Source organism: Hyla sarda, chromosome 3, assembly GCF_029499605.1.
Source record: "Hyla sarda isolate aHylSar1 chromosome 3, aHylSar1.hap1, whole genome shotgun sequence".
Lineage (NCBI taxonomy): Eukaryota > Metazoa > Chordata > Amphibia > Anura > Hylidae > Hyla > Hyla sarda.
The window spans coordinates 156,985,978-157,010,653 of NC_079191.1; the positions used below are offsets into that span (position 1 = coordinate 156,985,978).

At 42.5% G+C, this 24,676-nt stretch overlaps 1 protein-coding gene across 1 annotated transcript in view; it reads right to left on the bottom strand.

Annotated features, from left to right (window-relative positions):
* Window positions 1–1,080: 1,080 nt before the first annotated feature.
* The window catches only part of LOC130361806 (T-kininogen 2-like), a 54,107-nt gene continuing 30,511 nt past the window's right edge, over window positions 1,081–24,676 (bottom strand). The window contains exons 8-11 of the mRNA XM_056565314.1: window positions 21,934–22,082; window positions 16,231–16,338; window positions 4,048–4,146; window positions 1,081–1,785 (exon numbers count right to left, since the gene is read on the bottom strand). Of these exons, the coding sequence (XP_056421289.1) occupies window positions 1,183–1,785; window positions 4,048–4,146; window positions 16,231–16,338; window positions 21,934–22,082 (959 nt within the window). The 3' untranslated portion in view covers window positions 1,081–1,182. The remainder of the gene's footprint in view (window positions 1,786–4,047; window positions 4,147–16,230; window positions 16,339–21,933; window positions 22,083–24,676) is intronic.

Consider the following 24,676-nt stretch of genomic DNA (forward strand, 5'->3'; position numbering starts at 1 on the left):
GTTAAACAGATGTTAAACAGATGTGTAAATTAATTCTTCCAGTACATAGCAGCTGCTGTATGCTCCACAGAAAGTTGAATTTATTTCTGGAATTTTTTACAGTCTGACCACATTGCTCTCTGCTGACTCCTCTGTCCATGTCAGGAACTGTTTAGAGTAGAAGCAAATCCCCATAACAAACTTCTTCTGTTCTGGACAATTCCTGATACGGACAGAGGTGTCAGCAGAGATCACTGTGGTCAGACTGAAAAGAACTCCAGAAGGAAATACAACTTCCTCTGTAGCATACAGAAGCTGATAAGTACTGGAAGGATTAAGATTTTTAAATAGTAGTAATTTACAAATGTGTCTAACTTTCTGACACCATTTGATTTAAAAAAAATTGTACCCCTTTAAAGAGTCATATACAGATAGAAGTCAGGTCACTTCACAAAATGCACAAGGTACAGGAAACGCTAGTGTTGGAAAACCACTATCACGGGCATAGGAATAAGACAGGAAGCTATTTAAATATCCTGCCCTTGCAGGCATGAGCACCAACACCAAAGCTGATTGGCATTTCACTTACTCCTTCTAATTGGCAAAACTGGCCATGTCACACAGTGATAAACGGCCGTGCGACGTGCAGGCCTTTGCCAGGATGATAACGAATGCCCCCAGTTGCAGACAGCTATGTAACAATCTCAGTTTACGATTAAAAGAGCATACACATTTACTGCCTATATGGATTTAGGAGTGCAGTTAATTGTTTATTTTGGCATGGATATATGTTTTATTTACTCAAGCAGGCCAGATCCACTAATTTAAAATCCTATGTACTTACCTAAGTTCCCACCAGCAGACCACAGATTGGTATTAATGGTTTTTGGTACAAAATAACTAGATCTTCCATTATTTCCGTTTTCTTAATAGAATGTATGTTTGAGCAAATGACCTATCTCTTTTTCTATATCCATAAAAGTTATCATGAATACTGGGTCCCAATAAAGGAAATTGGGTTACTGCTGTGATTTATTGATATAAAGTACAAAAGAGGCTTATACTTTCGAATTGTTATTTTATTAAAATCTACTAAAGCCAGACACACAGAAATAGATTTTTATACTATTTTTTACTCTAGATATTCATGTCACTATCATTGAATGTTCCAGCTGTATCTATAGATAGTATCTGTTCCTCACTTTATAGAAGTAGATCATCATCATTAAATGAAACACCTTTAATAACAAATGGTTTGTCAGTAGTAATTTGTAGAATAGGCAATAATGGCTGCCATAGCTTTCCTGGGCACTTTGGGGTATATTCAGGTGATAGAACTGGAAGATCTAATGTAACGGTTTCATTAATATTTGGATATGTTTCTTGTTGGTCTTGAACTGTAGGTTTCAGTGGTGAAGATTGTGAAAGGTGAGGTATCAATAGCGTAGGAAGCTGTGTTGATGGCGGACCAACAACTTTATCTGTATTTGTTGGGTTAACCTGTTGGGTTGTTGCCACTAGCACACTGGTGTCTATCTCTGGCACTCGAGGAATGTTCTGTGGAGGTCTAGGCAGACGTTGTGGCTGATGTCTGTTTTCCTCTGCAGATTCCTCAGAAGAATGATCATGCTTGTCTTTATGTTTTTTACCCTCTTTGTCTTTTTTATCTTTCTTTGGTTCTTTTCCATTTTTTCCATGTCGCTCCTTCCCCTTGTGTTTTGATGAACGAGCCACCCGCCTTTGTGGAACAGCAAGGATTGGAACACTGCGAAGAGGTGATAAACCTTTTATAGACGTGCGTATATTCTGTGAAAAGAAAACACATTGATTTTTCTGTACATTGGTAATAGGAAAATACGTTTCATATTGGTTAGATATATTATAAACGTATGAATAACAGAACAGGAAACCAAAAGAACCTAAAGAATTTTACAGTTGTGTTCTATTTTTACAGTTGTGTTCTATTTTTACAGTTGTGTTCTGCAAATTGCAAGTCAGGGCTCGCACTGCATAGTGGCACTGCCATGTTGAATTGTGGAACCTGGCAACAAGGGATCAAGGTTTCCTAGGTGTCCAGCCACCAGAAAAGATACTGTAAAATAAGCCATATCAGGACTTATATTATTTCCTTATTTTTCCATATAACGTATTGCAAAATGAAGAAAAATAATTGTGGGATGGAATGGAAAATGATCTATATATATATATATGTATTTTATTTTTTTTTGGGGGGGGGGGGCAGGGGAGTAGTTTTTATTGAGTCTACTTGGTAAAAATTATATTATTGGTATTCTGCAGGTCAGTAGTATTACAGCAATACCAGACATATAGGGGGAAACTATTAAAATTCTTGCCTGGCACAGGGCAGCAAAAAGTAGAAAATTACTGTGCAAACCCCGCTTACAGAAAAAAAGTCAACTTTTTGCTCACTGAGGGGGCAAGCTTATTGCTAAGTGGTGAGCTTCACACAAAGGGACATGACCTTTGCTCACACAAAATTGATTGGCATATTAAACACTGATCTTAATAAATCCCCCCATAGTTTATATTTTGTTTTACTGGAAAACTTTACAAAATGCATTGTATCACCCCATTCTGGTCTCTATATAATTGAAAAACATTTTTTATCTAGGGGGCTGTGCAAGCGTATAAATTACGTTATTGTCAGGGTCCGGACTGGTATGCGGGGAGGGCGCTGGAGTGGATCCTCTGTGTCAGTGAGGCGATGGCGGGGGACGTACCAGGGGAACGGAATCTAAGGGGTTACTGGTTTTCACCAGAGCCCGCCGCAAAGCGGGATGGACTTGCTGCGGCAGGTAACCCCCAGGTTGTTCCACCCGATAGCGACTTAACCTCACTGACAGCTGAGACAGGCGCGGTACACAAGGCAAGACGAGGTCAGACGTAGCAGAAGGTCAAGGCAGGCAGCAAGGTTCGTAGTCAGGGGCAACATCAAGGGGTCTGGATACACAGGCTAGGGATACACATAAAACGCTTTCTCGGGGCACTAAGGCAACAAGATCCGGTGAGGACAGGAAGGGGAAGTGGGTTTATATGTGTGGGAGTGATTGGGAACAGATTGGGCCAGGCACCAATTAACGGTGCACTGGCCCTTTAAATCTGAGAGACCCGGCACGCGCGCCCTAGAGAGCGGGGCCGCGCGCCGGGACTGACCAGCAGGAGGACGGGGCAGGTAACCAGAACAAAGCATTAAATTTGCAGCATTAAATCCCCATGTCAGATCTGCAGCAAACACAGTGACCTATACTTGTCAGTGACCTATACTTGCCCATTGTGTTCAGACTGCAAAAAGTCAAATAACAAATTTTAACTCACCTTCCGCTGTTCCCCTGGTGAGCTGATATCGCTATTCTGTCTTCAGGGTCCGGTCTTCTACTGCATTCCTGGAGCCCGATGTGTCACACTGGGATCAGTTTATCGCTGGCTACATAGATGTCCTGTCTGACATTGCTATATAAGTTGATCGCAGTGTGACGTGTCAAGCTCAAGGAATGCAGAAGAAGACCGGACCAAGAAGACAGAATAGCGATATCAGCTCACCAGGGGAACGGCGGAAGGTGAGTTAAAGTTTATTATTTAATTTTTTCAGACCAGGTACAATGGAATGATAAAAAAAATTCCAGCTGAGTATTTTTTTAGAATAACTGCTATGCTTTTTTGAGAATTGCCTAAGATTGTTGTACCACTTTATATGAGTAAAAGAATGTAGTAAGCCTGGCCTGCTTGTTTGAGTTACCCTAGTCTGTACTGGTCTTCTGTTGAAGGTAAACCAGCATGAGGGAAGAGAAATACGAACCCAGTGCTACCAGTAAATCATCATATCTGTCATATAAAAACGGGTTCTGATTCAAATATTGTGACATGACCGTTATACATCCCTGAATCTCCAACATGGAACTTCACTGTGTAAGCTAGTATTTTCTTGACTGGAGATTCCAAGTTGTGAACATCTCTGAAAGGACTAGATCACATTAAAATAGGAAAGCCTTCTTTCTTTTTGCACTAGTATACATGCACAGTAAATACATGTAAAAAAAAAATCCTTACCATTACATTTCCTTCTAGAAAAGGGTTGCATCTGTAGTCTTGTAGAACATTCACTGTTTCATCTGCAACATTGATGCTTGCTTCACATGACAGATTACTCTAAAATAAAGAAGATAATAAAGAGGGACAAATAAAGACAACATTACAAAAACATTATAGTTATTAAATTACTAATAAACTCTGTGTAAAAATGATTTGTTCAAGTGACTTCATGTAGAATAGTTGAGACAGATGAAGTGGCCACATAGGAGCCTTCCTAATAATGTACTATAGACACTTTCTCTTACATAGGTACATACTTCATAAGGTTGAAAAAAAAATGACAAGAGTCCATTAAGTGCACCCTACTTTGTTTATCTTCTAGAGGAAGGCAAACACCCATATTAGGCTAGGTTTCCACACAGGTTTTTCAGTTTTTTTTTTTTTTAAGAAAAATGTTGCTACAGTTTTTGAGCCTAAGCCAGAAGTCTTTTTAAAAGTAAAGGGAAATATGAAGGCAGGACTTTTCCTTTCTACTGGATCCACTTCTGACCTTGGCTCAAAAACTGCAGTGGCAGTTTAAAAAAAAAATGCCAGAAGAAAACCTGTGTGGAAACCTAGCCTGAGGCTGATGCCAATTGCTCCATACCAAGGGGAAAAATCCTTGATTCCAATATGGTAATCAAAATAAACCCTTGGATCAATTTCCCACCTCTAGAAATTTGTTGACCATAACTTGTAATATTACATTTTTCCAAGAAAGGTATCAAGGCTCCTCTTCTGAGGTGGCTCTTCCATTATGCGAGTTAGGCAGCCGCTTAAGGCCTCGCGCTTGAGGGGGCCTCGCTGCTACCTAACTCGCCCCTACATTGTACACATCGCCACTCTGCAAAGCCCGGTCCAGGACTCATTTAACTATAAGTGCGTCTTACAGACATGCCTATAGAGTGAAGAGCCATTGTCTCCTCACCTGTCAATCACTCTTGCGGTTGCCTGCGATATGCAGGCAGCCGCAAGAGGCCAAAGTGTCACTTCCTCTGGGCTCCGGTCTGTGCTCTGGTGAATGAGTGCCGTCATCAAACTCCGAAGCACAGATCGGAGGAAAGAAGAGCAGAAGAGAGGACACACTACGGAGGAGCCTAGTAAGAATTTTTTTATTTATTTTTTCCTGACAGTGGGGGCCTCCACTAAAGCTACCTAAAGAGGACTGTCCCTACTACCCGAAGGGGGTGCTACTACTAACTAAAGGGGGTCACTAAGGGGACTTCTGTTATTACCTAAAGGGGTCACTAAGGGGACTTCTGTTATTACCTAAAGGGGGTCACTAAGGGGACAGCTTTTACTACCTAAAGGTGGTCACTAAGGGGACTTCTATTATTACCTAAAGGGGAGGGGGGCACTAAGGAAACTGCTATTATTACCTAAAGGGGGTCACTAAGGGGACTTCTGTTATTACCTAAAGGGGAGGGTCACAAAGAGAACTGCTATTATTACCAAAAGGGGGGTCACTAAGGAAACTGCTATTACTACCTAAAAGGGGACACTAAGGGCTGCTTTAACTACCTAAAGGGGGTCAATAAGGGGACTGCTGTTATTACCTAAAGGGGGTCACGGAGGGGACTGCTCTTACTACCTTAAGGGGGTCACTAAGGGGACTGCTATTATTAGCTAAAGTGGGTCACTAAGGGGACTGTTATTACCAAAAGGGGTCATTAAGGGGACTGCTTTTACTACCTAAAGGGGGTCACTAAGGGGACTGCTTTTAATACCTAAAGGGGTCATTAAGGGGGACTGCTGTTATTACCTAAAGGGGTCACAAAGTGGACTGCTTTTACTACCTAAAGGGGGTCACCAAGTGGACTGCTTTTACTACATAAAGAGGGTCATTAAGGGGACTGCTATTATTACCTAAAGGGGGTGTCACTAAAGGGACTGCTATTATTACCTAAAGGGAGACACTGAAGGGACTACAATTATTACCTAAAGGGGTCACTAAAGGGACTGCTATCTGCTATTACTACCTAAAGGTGGCCACCAAGCTAAGGGGACTGCTATTACTATTTAACCCCTTGGGAACTGAGACCATAATGACCCTAAGGACGGGAGCATTATTTTCTAATCTGACCTCTTCTGACCTCTATCACTTTATGCATTAGTAACTCTGGGATGCTTTTACTTATAAATTTGATTTCAAGATGTATTTTTTAGTGGTACATTTTCGTCGATACTTGCATCATTTATTGGTGAAAAATTCCAAACTTTCAGGAAAAATTAGAAAATTTAGAATTTTTCTAACTTTGAAGCACTTTGCTTGTAAGGAAAAGGGACATGTCAAATAAATTACATATTGATTCACATATACAACATGTTAACTTTATGTTTGCATCATAAAGTTGACATGTTTTTACATTTGGAAGACATTAGAAGGCTTCAAAGTATAGCAGCAATTTTCCAATTTTTTACAAAAATTTGAGAATCTGAAATTTTCAGGGACCAGTTAAGTTTTGAAGTGAATATGAGTTAGAAAAAAGAAGAAAAATTGATCCCTGTGAAGGATTGAGGTGCCTTATTAAAATGTAACTTTTAATGGTTATATGCTTAAAAATCTAGACCAAATAATAGTGCTCTAATAGTGCAACCAAAAAAGAAAAAAAAAAAACGCTAGAGAGCTAGTTGACTAGCGTATGGCGCTCATATATCAGCCTCGTGTCACTACAAGGCTAATTAATACTTGTCAAACTGCTTCTTAGTACTTGTCAACATGTCACCATATCAACGCTATTACTGAACGAACAGAATAATTGTATTTAGAATAACTGTTATAGAGTCCCTTGTCCCAACGCGTTTCCATGGGTGGAACTGATAAGTAAATTTGTTCCCACCACTTCATCAGGGGACTAGAAATCAACTTATTGTGTTCATATATATCCAAGTAATAGAATGGAGAGCAGATACATTGTACTCCAAATGATATGCATAAAAAAGGAAAATGGACTATCACTGCCCGTGTCTCTCTAGAAGCTTAAAGCGATCAGTAATCCACCATTCATTCCCCTCAGGGTCCTGGGCGCAACCTAGAATAAACATAAAATTCTCCCTTAGCAACATATTGTAACTCACCAGGGATCGTGCCTGACGGATATAGTGCTTGTACTCACGATTAAGTGTGGATACTGGGTTAATTTGAGAGACCACCGGGTGCTGTAAAGGCAATATGCCCAAGTTAGATAACTATAGAGACGCCATAGGTGTATAATAGGGAGATCATAATATAGTTACAAACGCACTTACAGTTTGTTGATAGAGATGCACGCATAAAACGCTGCAATGGCAGCGAGTGCCGGAGCGGTGTCCGGAGCTGGTGCGTGTATGGTGAACACGCCGGCGTCTACCTGAAACCTGCGCGCACCTTATATACGTCAGCGGAGGGCGCTCCCCATGACGCCGTCAATAGGGGCGCTACCTCCCTGTCAATCATTAGAACTCCGTTCCTACGATTGGAACATGTTCAGACGTCAGGTGCGGTAGGTATCAGAGGTACGTTAAGTAGAATAAATTATTATACTAGCAACAATCCTGACTTAGGTTAACCATTAGACTAGTAACTATGGGCAAACTATTCTCCGCAAAAGCATATGTCGGGTAGATAGTACATACATATGAAAAACCTTCTCCTTCTCAAACAGAACTCAAGTGCCAGCTTTTATGTAGTATAGCTACCACTAATTCCTTTTGTTTTATTTATAGAACGGAATATGTCTTATATCTAGATCTTATATTTGTTCTTTTGTTTATAGAGCATTTAACTAACAGAAATCTTGGTATGATACCTAGTTGTTAGTGTATAACGGCTGGAGGTAGGGACACAGGTGTGGTACTAACACGTAAACAGAAAAAGGGGGGGGGGAAAAAGGGAGGGTTGGAAATGAGGGGAGGGGGGGAAGGCAAAAATTGGAGTATCATCTGACGTTACTTTTTTAGATCCTAGTATGGAAATGACGAGACATCAATAAAAGGCATATAGAGATTCCAAATTATAAGTAGAGGAGTTCAAGCGGTGATAATAACTACCCATGGTATAATCTCAGCTCTCTTATGATTAGATGGAAATATGGGAGGGGGGATTAAGAGAGGTGGCTCACTATCTAAAGAATAGGGGGGGTGGGAAGACCTGTCAGGAGGTGAGGAGAGTATAGTACAGGGCCTAGTGAGACCTAACTGTTCCCTATTATGATCTATTCTGTTTGACCTATGCCTAATCGGCATGGACACCCTAAAAAGGGCGGTACCGGATTGTCAGGAACCTCCTATACGCCCTATTTATCCCTAGCTGTAATGGTGGCTTCTAAATCATAAGGCCCACTGGGACCTTCCCTCTCTACCTAAAGCTGCCACCTCGGGGATTTTGATAGATAGTGAGCCCGTTCCTCCATGCAGTTAAATAAAACAGGTATAGGACAATTGCTCATTTAGACCTCCTGGGGCCCATAGTTTGAAGTCTATAGATCCATCTGCATTCACGTTGCAGAATGGCTCTATCCCAGTCTCCACCCCTCTGTGATGGTTTGACCAAGTCAATGCCAATAAATTTAATTACTGATGCGTCGCCATTGTGTCTTAGGTTAATATGGTTAGCTACAGGAGTATTCCTGTTATTACGGACATCTCCCACATGCTCCAGTACTCTGCGTCTAAACTCTCTTATTGTCTTTCCCACATACCTCTCTCCACAAATACATTTTGCCAAATATATCACCCCTTTTGAGCTGCAGTTCACAAAGTGTTTAATAGGCATCTGTGTCCCTGATATAGTGTCATCAAAGGTTTTGGTCTTCAGTACAAAAGTACCTGTACTTTTGTACTGAAGACCAAAACCTTTGATGACACTATATCAGGGACACAGATGCCTATTAAACACTTTGTGAACTGCAGCTCAAAAGGGGTGATATATTTGGCAAAATGTATTTGTGGAGAGAGGTATGTGGGAAAGACAATAAGAGAGTTTAGACGCAGAGTACTGGAGCATGTGGGAGATGTCCGTAATAACAGGAATACTCCTGTAGCTAACCATATTAACCTAAGACACAATGGCGACGCATCAGTAATTAAATTTATTGGCATTGACTTGGTCAAACCATCACAGAGGGGTGGAGACTGGGATAGAGCCATTCTGCAACGTGAATGCAGATGGATCTATAGACTTCAAACTATGGGCCCCAGGAGGTCTAAATGAGCAATTGTCCTATACCTGTTTTATTTAACTGCATGGAGGAACGGGATCACTATCTATCAAAATCCCCGAGGTGGCAGCTTTAGGTAGAGAGGGAAGGTCCCAGTGGGCCTTATGATTTAGAAGCCACCATTACAGCTAGGGATAAATAGGGCGTATAGGAGGTTCCTGACAATCCGGTACCGCCCTTTTTAGGGCGTCCATGCCGATTAGGCATAGGTCAAACAGAATAGATCATAATAGGGAACAGTTAGGTCTCACTAGGCCCTGTACTATACTCTCCTCACCTCCTGACAGGTCTTCCCACCCCCCCTATTCTTTAGATAGTGAGCCACCTCTCTTAATCCCCCCTCCCATATTTCCATCTAATCATAAGAGAGCTGAGATTATACCATGGGTAGTTATTATCACCGCTTGAACTCCTCTACTTATAATTTGGAATCTCTATATGCCTTTTATTGATGTCTCGTCATTTCCATACTAGGATCTAAAAAAGTAACGTCAGATGATACTCCAATTTTTGCCTTCCCCCCCTCCCCTCATTTCCAACCCTCCCTTTTTCCCCCCCCCTTTTTCTGTTTACGTGTTAGTACCACACCTGTGTCCCTACCTCCAGCCGTTATACACTAACAACTAGGTATCATACCAAGATTTCTGTTAGTTAAATGCTCTATAAACAAAAGAACAAATATAAGATCTAGATATAAGACATATTCCGTTCTATAAATAAAACAAAAGGAATTAGTGGTAGCTATACTACATAAAAGCTGGCACTTGAGTTCTGTTTGAGAAGGAGAAGGTTTTTCATATGTATGTACTATCTACCCGACATATGCTTTTGCGGAGAATAGTTTGCCCATAGTTACTAGTCTAATGGTTAACCTAAGTCAGGATTGTTGCTAGTATAATAATTTATTCTACTTAACGTACCTCTGATACCTACCGCACCTGACGTCTGAACATGTTCCAATCGTAGGAACGGAGTTCTAATGATTGACAGGGAGGTAGCGCCCCTATTGACGGCGTCATGGGGAGCGCCCTCCGCTGACGTATATAAGGTGCGCGCAGGTTTCAGGTAGACGCCGGCGTGTTCACCATACACGCACCAGCTCCGGACACCGCTCCGGCACTCGCTGCCATTGCAGCGTTTTATGCGTGCATCTCTATCAACAAACTGTAAGTGCGTTTGTAACTATATTATGATCTCCCTATTATACACCTATGGCGTCTCTATAGTTATCTAACTTGGGCATATTGCCTTTACAGCACCCGGTGGTCTCTCAAATTAACCCAGTATCCACACTTAATCGTGAGTACAAGCACTATATCCGTCAGGCACGATCCCTGGTGAGTTACAATATGTTGCTAAGGGAGAATTTTATGTTTATTCTAGGTTGCGCCCAGGACCCTGAGGGGAATGAATGGTGGATTACTGATCGCTTTAAGCTTCTAGAGAGACACGGGCAGTGATAGTCCATTTTCCTTTTTTATGCATATCATTTGGAGTACAATGTATCTGCTCTCCATTCTATTACTTGGATATATATGAACACAATAAGTTGATTTCTAGTCCCCTGATGAAGTGGTGGGAACAAATTTACTTATCAGTTCCACCCATGGAAACGCGTTGGGACAAGGGACTCTATAACAGTTATTCTAAATACAATTATTCTGTTCGTTCAGTAATAGCGTTGATATGGTGACATGTTGACAAGTACTAAGAAGCAGTTTGACAAGTATTAATTAGCCTTGTAGTGACACGAGGCTGATATATGAGCGCCATACGCTAGTCAACTAGCTCTCTAGCGTTTTTTTTTTTCTTTTTTGGTTGCACTATTAGAGCACTATTATTTGGTCTAGATTTTTAAGCATATAACCATTAAAAGTTACATTTTAATAAGGCACCTCAATCCTTCACAGGGATCAATTTTTCTTCTTTTTTCTACCTTTAATTGCCGTGAGGTAATACCCAACTAAGGTTTTTGTATAGCCCCATACTATATACAATCTATCTAATCTGAAGTGAATATGAGGGTATTTATGTTGGAATCCCATTATGAAAACTGCACCCCTCAAAGTATTCAACATGACATTCAAAAAGTTTGTTAACCCTTTAGGCATTTCACAGGAATAGCAGCAAAATGGAGGAGAAAAATCTAAATCTTCATTTTTTACACAAACATGTTATTGTAGCCCCATTTTTTTTTTACAAGGGGTAAAAGGTAAAAAGGCCCCCCAAAACTTGTAATTAATTTTCTCTCAAGTAAGGAGATACCTCATATGTGGATGTAAAGTGATCTGTGGGTGCACTAGAGGGCTCAGAAGGGAAGGAGCGACAATGAAATTTTGGAGACATGTTGGTTTTTGGGGGGCATGTCGCATTTAGGAAGTCCTCATGATGTCAGAACAGTAAAAAAACAAAAACAAAAAAACAATCCACATGGCATACTATTTTGGAAACTACACAGCTCAAGGAACTTAACAAGGGGTAAATTGAGTCTTTATACCCCACAGGTGATTTACGAACTTTCGTTAGCTCCTTAATGACACAGTACGTATATTTACGTCCTACGCTGGCTCCGGCGATATAATGTGGGGTTGCGCAGTGACCCCACGTCATATTGGGTCAGTCCCGGTGGCCAGCAACGGACGGGACCCGCGGCTAATACAGGACATCACCGATCGCGGTGATGCCCTGCATTAACCCTTCAGACGCGGCGATCAAAGTTGATCGCCGCGTCTGAAGTGAAACTGAAAGTATCCCGGCAGCTCAGTTGAGTTGTTCGGGACCGCTGCGATGAACAGCTTACAGGACACCGGGAGGATCCCTACCTGCCTCTTCGGTGTCCGATCGGCGAATGACTGCTCCGTGCCTGAGATCCAGACAGGAGCAGTCAAGCGCCGATAACACTGATCAATGGCATGTGAATACATGCCAGTGATCTGTGTAAAAGATCAGTGTAAAAGATCAGTGTGTGCAGTGTTATAGCACCCCATGGGCACTATAACACTGCAAAAAAAAAAAAAAAAGTGTTAATGAATGTGATTTAACCCCTTCCCTAATAAAAGTTTGTATCACCTAATAAAAGTTTAAATAAACATATGCGGTATCGCCGCGTGCTTAAATGTCCGAACTATAAAAATATATAGTTAATTAAACCGCACGGTCAATGGCGTACACGTTAAAAAAATTCAAAAGTCCAAAATAGCGTATTTTTGGTCACTTTTTATACCATTAAAAATGAATTAAAAGCGATCAAAAGTTTGATCAAAACAAAAATGGTACCGATAAAAACTTTTTAAAAGTATAAATTTTCCTGCATGTAGTTATTATTTTTTTACAGAAGATAAAATCAAACCTATATAAGTAGGGTATCATTTTAACAGTATGCACCTACAGAATAAAGATAAAGTGTCATGTTTACTGAACTGCGTAGAAACGGAAGCCCCCAAAAGTTACAAAATGGTGTTTTTCTTCAATTTTGTCACACAATGATTTTTTTTTTCCGTTTCGCTGTGAATTTTTGAGTAAAATTACCTAATGTCACTGCAAAGTAGAATTGGTGGCGCAAAAAATAAGCCATAATATGGATTTTTTGGTGGAAAATTGAAAGGGTTATGATTTTTAAAAGGTAAGGAGGAAAAAACGAAAATGCAAAAACTGAAAAACGCTGAGTCCTTAAAGGAAATCTGTCATCAGAATCACCCGCACTAAACCTGTTACACAGGCTTGTAGTGCGGGTGATCCTGATTAAAACGCTTCTTACCTGGTCAAAAATGGTTCAGCGGTTCTTAAGATATCTATATTATTAGTTTTCTGTTATTCCCTGGCTTGGGACTCAGTGGGAGGTGTTTTCATCTGGGACTCGGCCACACGTCATTCTAGATGGGCGGAGCGGCGGCCCGGCTCATGAATATTCATGACCTTATCCTCATGCACCAGACCTAGAAAAAGGAGTTAGACTACGAGGATAAGGTCATGAATATTCATGAGCCGGGCGGCAGCTCCGCCCATCTAGAATGACGTGTGGCCGAGTCCCAGATGATAAGACCTCCCACTGAGTCCCAAGCCAGGGAATAACAGAAAACTAAAAATATAGATATCTCAAGAACCGCTGAACCATTTTTAACCAGGTAAGAAGCGTTTTAATTAGGATCACCCGCACTACAAGCCTGTGTAACAGGTTTAGTGCGGGTGATTCTGATGACAGATTTCCTTTAAGGGGTTAAAGTGGGACGTGAAAATGAAAAACTAGATTTTTAACACTAAAATGCTGGTGTTACCCCAAACTTTTCATTTTCACAAGGAGTAATAGGAAAAAAAGCCCAATGTTGCTCCTTCCCTTCTGATCCCTCAATGTACCCACAGAGCACTTTACATCCACATATGGGGTATTTCCTTACTCAGAAGAAATGGGGTTACAAATTTTGGGGGCTTTTTATCCCTTGTGAAAATGAAAAATTTGGGGTAACACCAGCATTTCAGGAATTTTATTTTAATTTTTTTATTTTCATGTCCAACTTTAATGAAAATTTGTCAAAGATCTGTGGGGTGTTAAGACTCACTATACCCCTTGTTATGTTCCTGGAGGGGTGTAGTTTACAAAATGGGGTCACATGTGGGTGTTTTTTTTTGCGTTCATGTCAGAACCGCTGTAAAATCAGCCACCCCTGTGCAAATCACCAATTTAGGCCTCAAATGTACATAGTGCACTCTCATTCCTGAGCCTTGTTGTGCGTCCGCGGAGCCTTTTAAGCCCACATATGGGGTTTTCCGTACTCGGAAGAAATTGTGTTGCAAATTTTGGGGGTCTTTTTCTCCTTTTACCTCTTGTGTAAATGAAAATAATGGGGCAACACCAGCATGTTAGTGTAATTTTTTTTTTTTTTTTTTTAACTCTAATACACTAGTGTAGCCCCTAACTTTTCCTTTTCATAAGGAGTAAAAGGAGAAAAATCCCCCCCAATACCCCATATGTGGCACTAAACTGTTGCCTTGAAATACGACAGGGCTCTGAAGTGAGAGAGTGCCCAATGTTTCCCAATCAGTGTGCCTGCAGCTGTTGCAAAACTACAACTCCCAGCATGTACGGTCTTGTCTGTGCATTCTGGGAGTTGTAGTTTTGCAACAGCTGGAGGCACACAGGTTGGAATCACTGAGTTAGGAAACAGACTCTAGCTCAGTGTTTCCCAACCAGTGTGCCTACAGCTTTTGCAAAACTACAATTCCCAGCATGTCCAGACAGTCAGGGATGCTGGGAGGTGTAGTTCTGCAAAATCTGGCCCTTCATATGTTGCAGAACTACAACTCCCAGCATGCCTGGGCAGTCTGGGCATGCTAGGAGTTGTAGTTATGCAACAACTGGGGAAGAACAGTTTGGAGAAAGCTAAGTAGTGGTCTCCAAACTGTAGCCCTCCAGATGTTGTGAAACTACAACTCCAAGCATGCCCAGACTGTCCAGACATGCTGGGAGTTGTAGTTCTGCTACATCTGAAGGGGCAGATATAGCAGAAATACACTGCCCAGAATCCCTGACTGTCTGGGCATGCTGGGAATTGTAGTTTTTCAATATCTGGAGGGCTACAGTTTGGAGACCACCGTATAGTGGTCTCCAAACTGTGCCACTTCAGATGTTGCAAAACTACAACTACCAGCATGCCCAGACAGTCAATGCATGCTGAAAGGTCTCCAAAATGGTCTCCAAAATGTGGCCCTCCAGATGTTGCAAAACTACAGCCGCCATGCTCCACCGCCCTCGCCTCTCTAGGCATTTCCACGGGATATCAGCAGCCATCCCGGTCCGGTCACCGACCGACGAGCTGTGGTGATCGGACGTACAGAGGGCCCCAACGGGTTAAAGGGGTCACTAAGGCGACTGCTATTATTATTATCTAAAGGGGGGGTCACTAAAGGGGATTGCTATTATTATTATTATCTAAAGGGGGTCACTAAAGGGGATTGCTATTATTACTATCTAAAGGGGGGTCACTAAAGGGGATTGCTATTATTATTATTATCTAAAGGGGGGTCACTAAAGGGGATAGCTATTATTATTATTATCTAAAGGGGGGTCACTAAAGGGGATTGCTATTATTATTATTATCTAAAGGGGGGGTCACTAAAGGGGATTGCTATTATTACTATCTAAAGGGGGGTCACTAAAGGGGATTGCTATTATTATTATTATCTAAAGGGGGGGTCACTAAAGGGGATTGCTATTATTACTATCTAAAGGGGGGTCACTAAAGGGGATTGCTATTATTATTATTATCTAAAGGGGGGTCACTAAAGGGGATTGCTATTATTATTATTATCTAAAGGGGGGTCACTAAAGGGGATAGCTATTATTATTATTATCTAAAGGGGGGTCACTAAAGGGGATTGCTATTATTATTATTATCTAAAGGGGGGTCACTAAAGGGGATTGCTATTATTATTATCTAAAGGGGGGTCACAAAAGGGGACTGCTATTACTTCCTAAGGGGGGGGGGGTCACTAAGGCGACTGCTATTATTATTATCTAAAGGGGGGGGGTCACTAAAGGGGACAGCTTTTACCACCTAAACCAGGTCACTTAATAGGACTACTATTACTATAAAGGGGTCAACTAATAGAGACCGGTATTACTACTTAAAGGGGTTATTAAAGGGGGCTGATATTGCTACTTAAAAGGGGTTACTACTACTACTACTTAAAGGTGGCTGCTGCCACAACTGCCTGAAGGAGGGCTGCAACTAATATATGCGGGGGCTGCGACCATATACAGGGAACTGAAAATGTATACAGGGTGCAACTGTGTACGGGAGTGCCTACCTACAGGGAGTAACCCCTACTTATAGGAGGCTGCTACTACCTACAAGGGGCAGCTATATACAGGGAATAACTACCTACAGGGGGCACCTACCTACTCTGGGCACCTGTGTAATGGGGGAAACAATGTGAAACAATTTTTAATGAAAATGTTTAAACTTACCCCCATTGGTTGAATGTCACATTCCGCTCCCATGATGTTAGGGTTTGACTTTGAACAATTGGTCTCCTGGATTCTGAACATTGCTGTGTATTGCTTTTTATTTTGAACCTTCAGAAATAACATACAAATAAAATATGCAGAATCAAGTTTTCTTTTGTAAATAATAGCTTTGATATTTGTATCTGTTTGAATTTGTATTAACATGAACATTATTTTGGCTATTGACAGGCAACATGTATCAAAAGGTTATTTCCATATTAGACACTTATGTTATATCTCCTAGATATGCCAGAAATTTCCTCCAGTCATGTTCCACCTGGTGAGCTGGTCATGGATTGAATGGAAATATTGCCATGATTACGGAAACAGCCAGGGTTGCTGTGTTTTGCTGTTTCTGTAACTCTCATAGACACAAATGGAAGTTACAGGGCTTGCTTGTACTACGCTGTTTCCGTTATAAACAACCTACAGAAACAGCAGAGATGTGCAATGCTGTTTCTGTAATACCTTTTCACTACTATGGGAATTACGAAAACAGCAAAACATAGGGGGCTTCACAGTTTCCTTAATCCCAGTCACCCCTCCTTTAAGATTGCCACCTGGATGCAGTGGCGAGTGACAGGGCCGTAACTATAGAGATAGCAGAAGTAGCAGTCACACCAGGGCCCTGGTGCCCAGGGGGTCCCAAAGCACATCTTCCCCATAAGAGACCAGTAGTATAATCAGCATATGGGGCCCTGTTGCAGATTTTGAAGAATTGAGTGTCTTGGCCCCTGCAGAGGCTGATCGCTGGTTTGACTGGATGTCCTTTCAGTCTTCCCCAGGTTACCATACTCTCTCTGACTCTGGACCCCTGGCAATCCCTTGATTGCCTCCCTTCCTGCTCCCCTGGCCCTATCCTGCTCCCAATCCTTATTTTTCTCTTGTTGTCTTTCCCCCTTCCCTTCATCTAGTCTTCGTCCTGTTTGGATCCAATAGTTATATTGAATTTATCTTGATTTACTATTACTCAGTACGTTTGTATAGCTTGCTATTATATTTCAGGGGCCTTTTCCCCATGAGCCCCTTCTTCCTGATTGTTGGATGGCTATATTATCATTTACACTGCACTTTCAGAATGCTACCGAGTATACATATTTTGTGACCCTGATTCCCTTAATTTTGTATTTGTGCTTTGTATGCCATCCTTGTTGATTGTTTGGTGTTTTGCATTTCTATTTGAAATGATATAACATTTAATTTGATAGAAACAAAAATGACTTTTCGAAACAACAGAAACAAAGGTTTACTGCTTTTTTTTCTTCTTTACAGATGGCTAAACAAAAAAAAAAAACTATGGGCATGTTACACGTATACATTGGGAGAATTTCCCCACATAAGGCCGGCTTCACACTGGCGTATTACTGATGTGCATATGCTGCAAGATCTGGTCTGCAGTTCTGAACTGACACCTATCACACATATACGTCCAAGTGAAGCCAACTTTAGCTTGGGTTCACATGTAGTACACAAAAAAACAAACGGGAGACCAATGTTTGGAGGGTGAATAATATGCACAGACAATAAACCACCAAAGGTGGTAAAAAAAAAACCTTTAGTTCCCAACCATTTAAATTAAACTATTTACAGGACTTTATTAAGAAGGTCCAAAAAGTGAAAAAAATTTACATAAGAACACAAACACTGTGCGCAATTGACCTCCATGAAGTTAAGGATTATGGGCTCAGCTGGCTCCATTATTGCTACACATGTGGGAAAAACTATCCAACAATTTCTGAGAAGAATTTCTAAACATCTCAGTATGATGAAGAACAGAGGTGACACACCATTGGCCAGACACATGTGGGAAATCCACAATGGAAATTTGTCCCAATTACAATTTTGGGGTTTTATTAAATGCAAACTGGTTCCCAGGAAAGGAGACCTGGATAAAATGTTGTGCGCAACTACTACTAATTATGATTGGTATTTATGGTCCAAACTTATGATATCATTGATGCCTCACTACTAATAATAACTTTGACTTATGGTTCTTATAAACACAAAAATAAAAAAGTATTTGATATATAAATACATTTTATATCCTTCCAGTAATACCATTTGCTGCTTAAAGGGGTCCGCCCCTGGCATCCTTTGGATAGGGGATAAGATGGTAGATCGCCGCGGTCCCGCGGCTGGGAACCCTGGGGATCGCTGCTGCGGCACCCCGCCATCATTACTGCACAGAGCGAGATTGCTCTGTGCGTAATGACGGGCGATACAGGGTCCGGAGCAGTGTGACGTCATGGCTCCGCCCCTCATGACATCACGGCCCGTCCCCTTAATGCAAGTCTATGGCAGGGGGTGTGGCGACTGCCACGCCCCCTCCCATAGACTTGTATTGACGGGGGTGGGCTGTGACATCATGAGGGGCGGAGCCTTGACGTAACGATGCTCCGGCCCCTGTATCGCCTGTCATTACGCACAGAGCGAACTCGCTCTGTGCAGTAATGATGGTGGGGTGCCGCAGCGGCGATCCTCGGGGTCCCAAGCAGCGGATAGGGGATAAGATGTCTAGGGGCGGAGTACCCCTTTAATCATTCTTAAGCTTATATCATATTCTTACTCCCTGCACTGTCTACCCTGAGTGAAGATATTTTTCAAAGTCTGTGCGCATCCTTGTGCTGCGCAGTTATTGAGCGAAAGCGCAGAAATCAGTCATCGCTGTGATGCCGACACTAAGTGTTTGTGCATTGTTTACTGACACATGCGCATATTGTAGCCGGAATGCCAAACAGTTACCAATATCTCGCGCAGCTCCTTCTGCACATTGTATACATGCAATGTCAGCGCTGGATATCCGGCACCTGTGCATTGTCGCAGGTATACATACTTGGCATTCCCTGATAGTTAAGTGCAGTGGAAGATTACCTTTGGACCTTATAGCTTACCACTTATCTAATACGGAGTAATCATTGGTGGAATTCTCTTAATGGCTTATGGGTACTAGATCAGATTGGTTTAGATCTGAATGACATCATCAGAGGAGGTTATAAAACCTTTGGTCAGCATTTTTGGATTTCATTGCCCACATGCCTCTTGACAAAGCCACTCAGGTGGTGAAAGATTGAGGGGGGCATTATCTTGGTTTTAGTTAGCTGTGTGCAATACCATTAAGTAGTGTAGGGACATTGGGGGGTATTTATCAAAGGATTTATGTGTCTTTTTCAATGTAACCATGGCGCAATACTTTGGCGCAGTGTCTTTTTGCGCCAAAGTTTGGCGCATCTTCTCCACTGTCAATTTTAGAACTTTCTCAAAATCACACGGTCCTGTGTGTGATTTTAACTTTAGTCAGTAATTCATCATCCTGCGACATCGTTGTCTCTGAGGAACCTTCACCCTCCATTGAGCCAGCATTGGACATGGCCACACAGGTTCAGGAAAGCTAAGCACTAAAGCAGTGGTCTCCAACCTGCGGACCTCCAGATGTTGCAAAACTACAACTCCCAGCATGCCTGGACAGCCAACGGCTGTCCGGGCATGCTGGGAATTGTAGTTTTGCAACATCTGGAGGTCCGCAGGTTGAAGACCACTGCAATAAAGTAACAAAGCTGATTTCAACATTTGAGCCAAAATTACAAACAGCTTGCACCAAATGATAAATTTGGTGCATGTCCACGAAAACCAAAGTGAAAAAAAAGGGTAAAAAGAAACTGTCAACAGGCAAAATTGATAAATACCCCCCATAGACTGCAGAAATGTCCTCTACATCTTAATAGTAATAATGGAGCCAGCAGAGCCCATAATTCTTATTTTCATGGAGGTCAATTGCGCACAGTGCTTTTAATGTGTGTGTTCTTCAGTTAAATTTTTCACTTTTTAGACCTTCTTAATAAAGTCCTGTAAATAGTTTAATCTAGATGGTTGGGAACTAAAGGGTCTTTTTTGACCACCTTTGGTGGTTTATTGTCTGTGCACATGTAGTACACTGCTCAGAAAAATAAAGGGAACACTTAAACAACACAATGTAACTCCAAGTCAATGACACTTCTGTGAAATCACACTGTCCACTCAGGAAGCAACACTGATTGACAATCAATTTCACATGCTGTTGTGCAAATGGAACCGACAACAGGTGGAAATAATAGGCAATTAGCAAGACACCCCCATTAAAGGAGTGGTTCTGCAGGTGGTGACCACAGACCACTTCTCAGTTCCTCTGCTTCCTGGCTAATGTTTTGGTCACTTTTGAATGCTGGTGGTGCTTTCACTCTAGTGGAAGCATGAGATGGAGTCTACAACCCACACAAGTGGCTCAGGTAGTGCAGCTCATCCAGGATGGCACATCAATTCAAGCTGTGGCAAGAAGGTTTGCTGTGTCTGTCCAGTGCCCAGTGCCCAGAGCATGGAGGCGCTACCAGGAGACAGGCCAGTACATCAGGAGACATGGAGGAGGCCGTAGGAGGGCAACAACCCAGCAGCAGGAACGCTACCTCTGCCTTCGTGCAAGGACAAGCAGGAGGAGCACTGCCAGAGCCCTGCAAAATTACTTCCAGCAGGCCACAAATGTGCATGTGTCCACTCAAACTGTCAGAAACAGACTCCATGAGGGTGGTATGAGGGCCCAACGTCCACAGGTGGGGGTTGTGCTTACAGCCCAACACCCTGCAGGACGTTTGGCATTTGCCAGGGAACACGAAGATTGGCAAATTCGCCCCTGTGCTCTTCACAGATGAAAGCAGGTTCACACTGAGTACATGTGATGACGTGACAGAGTCTGGAGACACCATGGAGAACGTTCTGCTGCCTGCAACATCCTCCAGCATGACCAGTTTGGCGGTGGGTCAGTAATGGTGTGGGGTGGCATTTCTTTGGGGGGTCGCACAGCCCTCCATGTGCTTGCCAGTGGTAGCCTGACTGCCATTAGGTACCGAGATGAGATTCTCAGACCCCTTGTGAGACCATATGCTGTTGCGGTTGGCCCTGGGTTCCTCCTAATGCAAGACAATGCTAGACCTCATGTGGCTGGAGTGTGTCAGCAGTTCCTGCAAGAGGAAGGCATTGATGCTATGGACTGGCCCGCCTGTTCCCCAGACCTGAATCTGATTGAGCACATCTGGGATATCAATTCTCGCTCCATCCACCAACGCCACGTTGCACCACAGACTGTCCAGGAGTTGGTGGATGCTCTAGTCCAGGTCTGGGAGGACATCCTTCAGGAGACCACCACCACCTCATCAGGAGCATGCCCAGGCATTGTAGGGAGGTCATACGGGCACGTGGAGGCCACACACTACTGAGCCTCATTTTGACTTGTTTTGAAGATATTACATCAAAGTTGGATCAGCCTGTAGTGTGGTTTCCACTTTGATTTTGAGTGTGACTTCATATCCAGACCTCCATGGGTTGATAAATTTGATTTCCATTGATAATTTTTGTGTGGTTTAGTTGTCAGCACATTCAACTATGTAAATACAAAAGTATTTTGTACGATTAGTTCAATTATTCAGCTCTAGGATGTGTTATCTAAGTGTTTCCTTTATTTTTTTGAGCAGTGTATTATGGTGAGTACTTTTAACAAGGTGTGAGCCAAAAACACTGAAAATTTTTGTTCCACTTCTGGTTTTGGGTAAAAAATACTGATTAAAATGCTGATGGGAATACTATGTGAAAACCCGGCATTAAAGTAAAATGTTGGCTTTTTATGGTAGTAAACGTTACCAATTTCCTTGTGGCAGTCTCAATGTTCTGAACTTTATAAAGGTTTGTATGATTACTGTCTGAATTATATTCCTCAATAAATTGCTTCAGCAAATACAGCAGTTCAGGATCAGTAGCTTCCACTGCATCAGGGCAGCTAAGACAAAATCCTAAAGATGAATAAAATGTTTTATTGTAAAACAACTGAATTATTTTCCATTTTACATGTACTCTCTGCAGTAAAAGAAAGTTGTAATGTAGAAAATGAACTACCAGCATCAGATAAATCAATAGCTACAGCACTGTCAAGGAGAATAAAACTTGGTACTATAGGACTATTAAAAGTCTAGGGGCAACTCTCCTGATGCATCCGCACACCCCTGATGAAGAACCCATGAGTCATGAGAAATGTTATGTAATTTAACACTCTGGACATCCAACTGTTTTGAGTATAACAGACAATATTCAGTTTATTGCAAAAAAGAATAGGTAGCTTGACAATACTGGGAGATGGATTAAACGAGAACTTGTATAAAAGATAAGGTTGTGTACCCTATACAACCTGAGAAATACAAATACGGAAGGGAATTACTGCTTTCTAGTGAAGTCACTAGAGTTGAGTGTTCAGATGAAACGTATGGAATAGGAGGAGTGAGGAGGAATAGGAATATACAGTAAGGGTATATTCACACTGTAGAATTTCCACACATCCGCACCAATTTTGCGTCCGCATTCATTTGGGTGGTTTCTGGCTTGTGCGTAATTGGTGCGGAATCAGTGCGGAATCCGCATGCAAAAGTTCAGAAGTGTGAATGGGAGTGTGGAATCCCATAGAAGTCTATTAGGCTTTAATGAGGCGGAATCCGCATGCAGAAATTCTGCCGTGTGAATAGACCCTAAGTGTCCAGTGTGTAGAAGATGGAAATAAAAATTAAAATGAAAGTAGTTAAAAGAGGGTTTGTACTGTTAACAAAAAGTTTAAAAAAAAAGTTACTTTAGTTTATTTATTTCTTTTTGTGTCAGACCGGTGTGCAAAGAAGTGTCCCCCGGATGTGTCACCCGGAGGAACCACCCCATTGTCTGAATAGTTACCATTGCCATTTGAATTTGGTGCATTCCCATGCAGGAGAAAAGACGTTGACAGTCTCATTGCACTCCGTACAACACTAGATCTCTGGCGCCAACGACTTACCAGGCAGCGACTAGGTGACCCAGTGGAAAGCCGTAGCAGCTAAGTGTGAGAGCGCCACGAGACATCAGCCAAACTGGTGAGAAGGTGTAACGCACCAGACTATTTTTATTTCACAGAAAAGGATTTCTAATGGCACATCTAATGAGTCTTCACAGAAGACAGACTTAAATGGTACACAGTACCGATAGAGTTATTGCCATTATTATTACGGACACTACTTCTCTTATGAAATCAAAAGCTTCCTCCTTCTCTTTTGTAAGCCTAATATAAGACTGATTTAATGTACATTTTCCTCCTGGTATCGGCAACACCATTATAAATAACAGACTCTATATCACTCCATGCTATATTTTATTCCTTTTCAGAGGCAATAATGGATTCATATATCCTTTGAAAACAGTGATCGACTTTGTTTTGATCCTTCTTTTAACCCCTTCCCGCAGAATGGCTTATATATAAGCCGTGATGTGCAGGCAGTTTGCGCATCACAGCAGGGGACCACTTCTGCAACACCCCCCAGGACCATCTGTCGATGGTCCTGGTCAGCGATCACTGTGATTGGTCCCTGTGGACCAATCACAGTGAATGAGCTGACTGGGGGGGGGGGTAAAGTTCATTTCCCCTGCTCTGCCCGCCGCTAGAAGTCCGAGCAGAGCAGGGGAAGATGACGCCGAGAGCTGCGGCGGGGACCGCAGCACTTACCGAGTCCCGGCGCGGCAGTGGGGACCGGCGGCAGGCTCTCAAAAGCTGGAGGCACACGGGTTGGCGGCTGCAGCGGGGGCGGCGGGTAAGTGGAGGCGGCGGCGGCATCTGCATCAGAGGCAGCAGTGAAGCTCTTCACTGCTGCTTCTGGTAGTTTCAAAACTACAACTCCCGGCATGCCCTTTGGCTGTCTGGGCATGCTGGGAGGTGTAGTTTTGCAACAGCTGGTGGCTCCGTTTTGGAGCAGTGGTCTCCAATCTGTGCTCTTCCAGATGTTTCAAAACTACAACTCCCAGCAGGCCCAGACAGTCCAGGCATGCTGGGAGTTGTAGTTCTGTAATATCTGGCCCTTCAGATGTTGCTGAACTACAACTCCCAGCGTGCCTGGGCAGTCTGTGCATTCTGAGAGTTGTAGTTTTGCAACATCTGGAGGGCTACAGTTTGGACACCACTACACAGTAGTCTCCAAACTGTTCTCCTCCAGTTGTTGCAAAACTACAACTCTCAGCATGCCCTTCGGCTGCCTGGGCATGCTGGGAGTTGTAGTTTTGCAACAACTGGAGCCACACTGGTTGGGAAACATTGTCTGTTTCCTAACTCAGTGTTTCCCAACCTGTGTGCCTCCAGCTGTTGCAAAACTATATCTCCCAGCATGCACTGAAAAACCGTACATGCTGGGAGTTGTAGTTTTGCAACAGCTGGAGGCGCACGGGTTGGGAAACACTGAGTTAAGTAACAAATGCTCAGTGTTTTGCAAACAGTGTGCCTCCAGCTGTTGCATAACTACAACCCCCAGCATGCATGGACAGCCAAAGGGCATGCTGAGATTTGTAGTCCCCCCCCCCCCAATGTGAATGTACAGGGTACAGT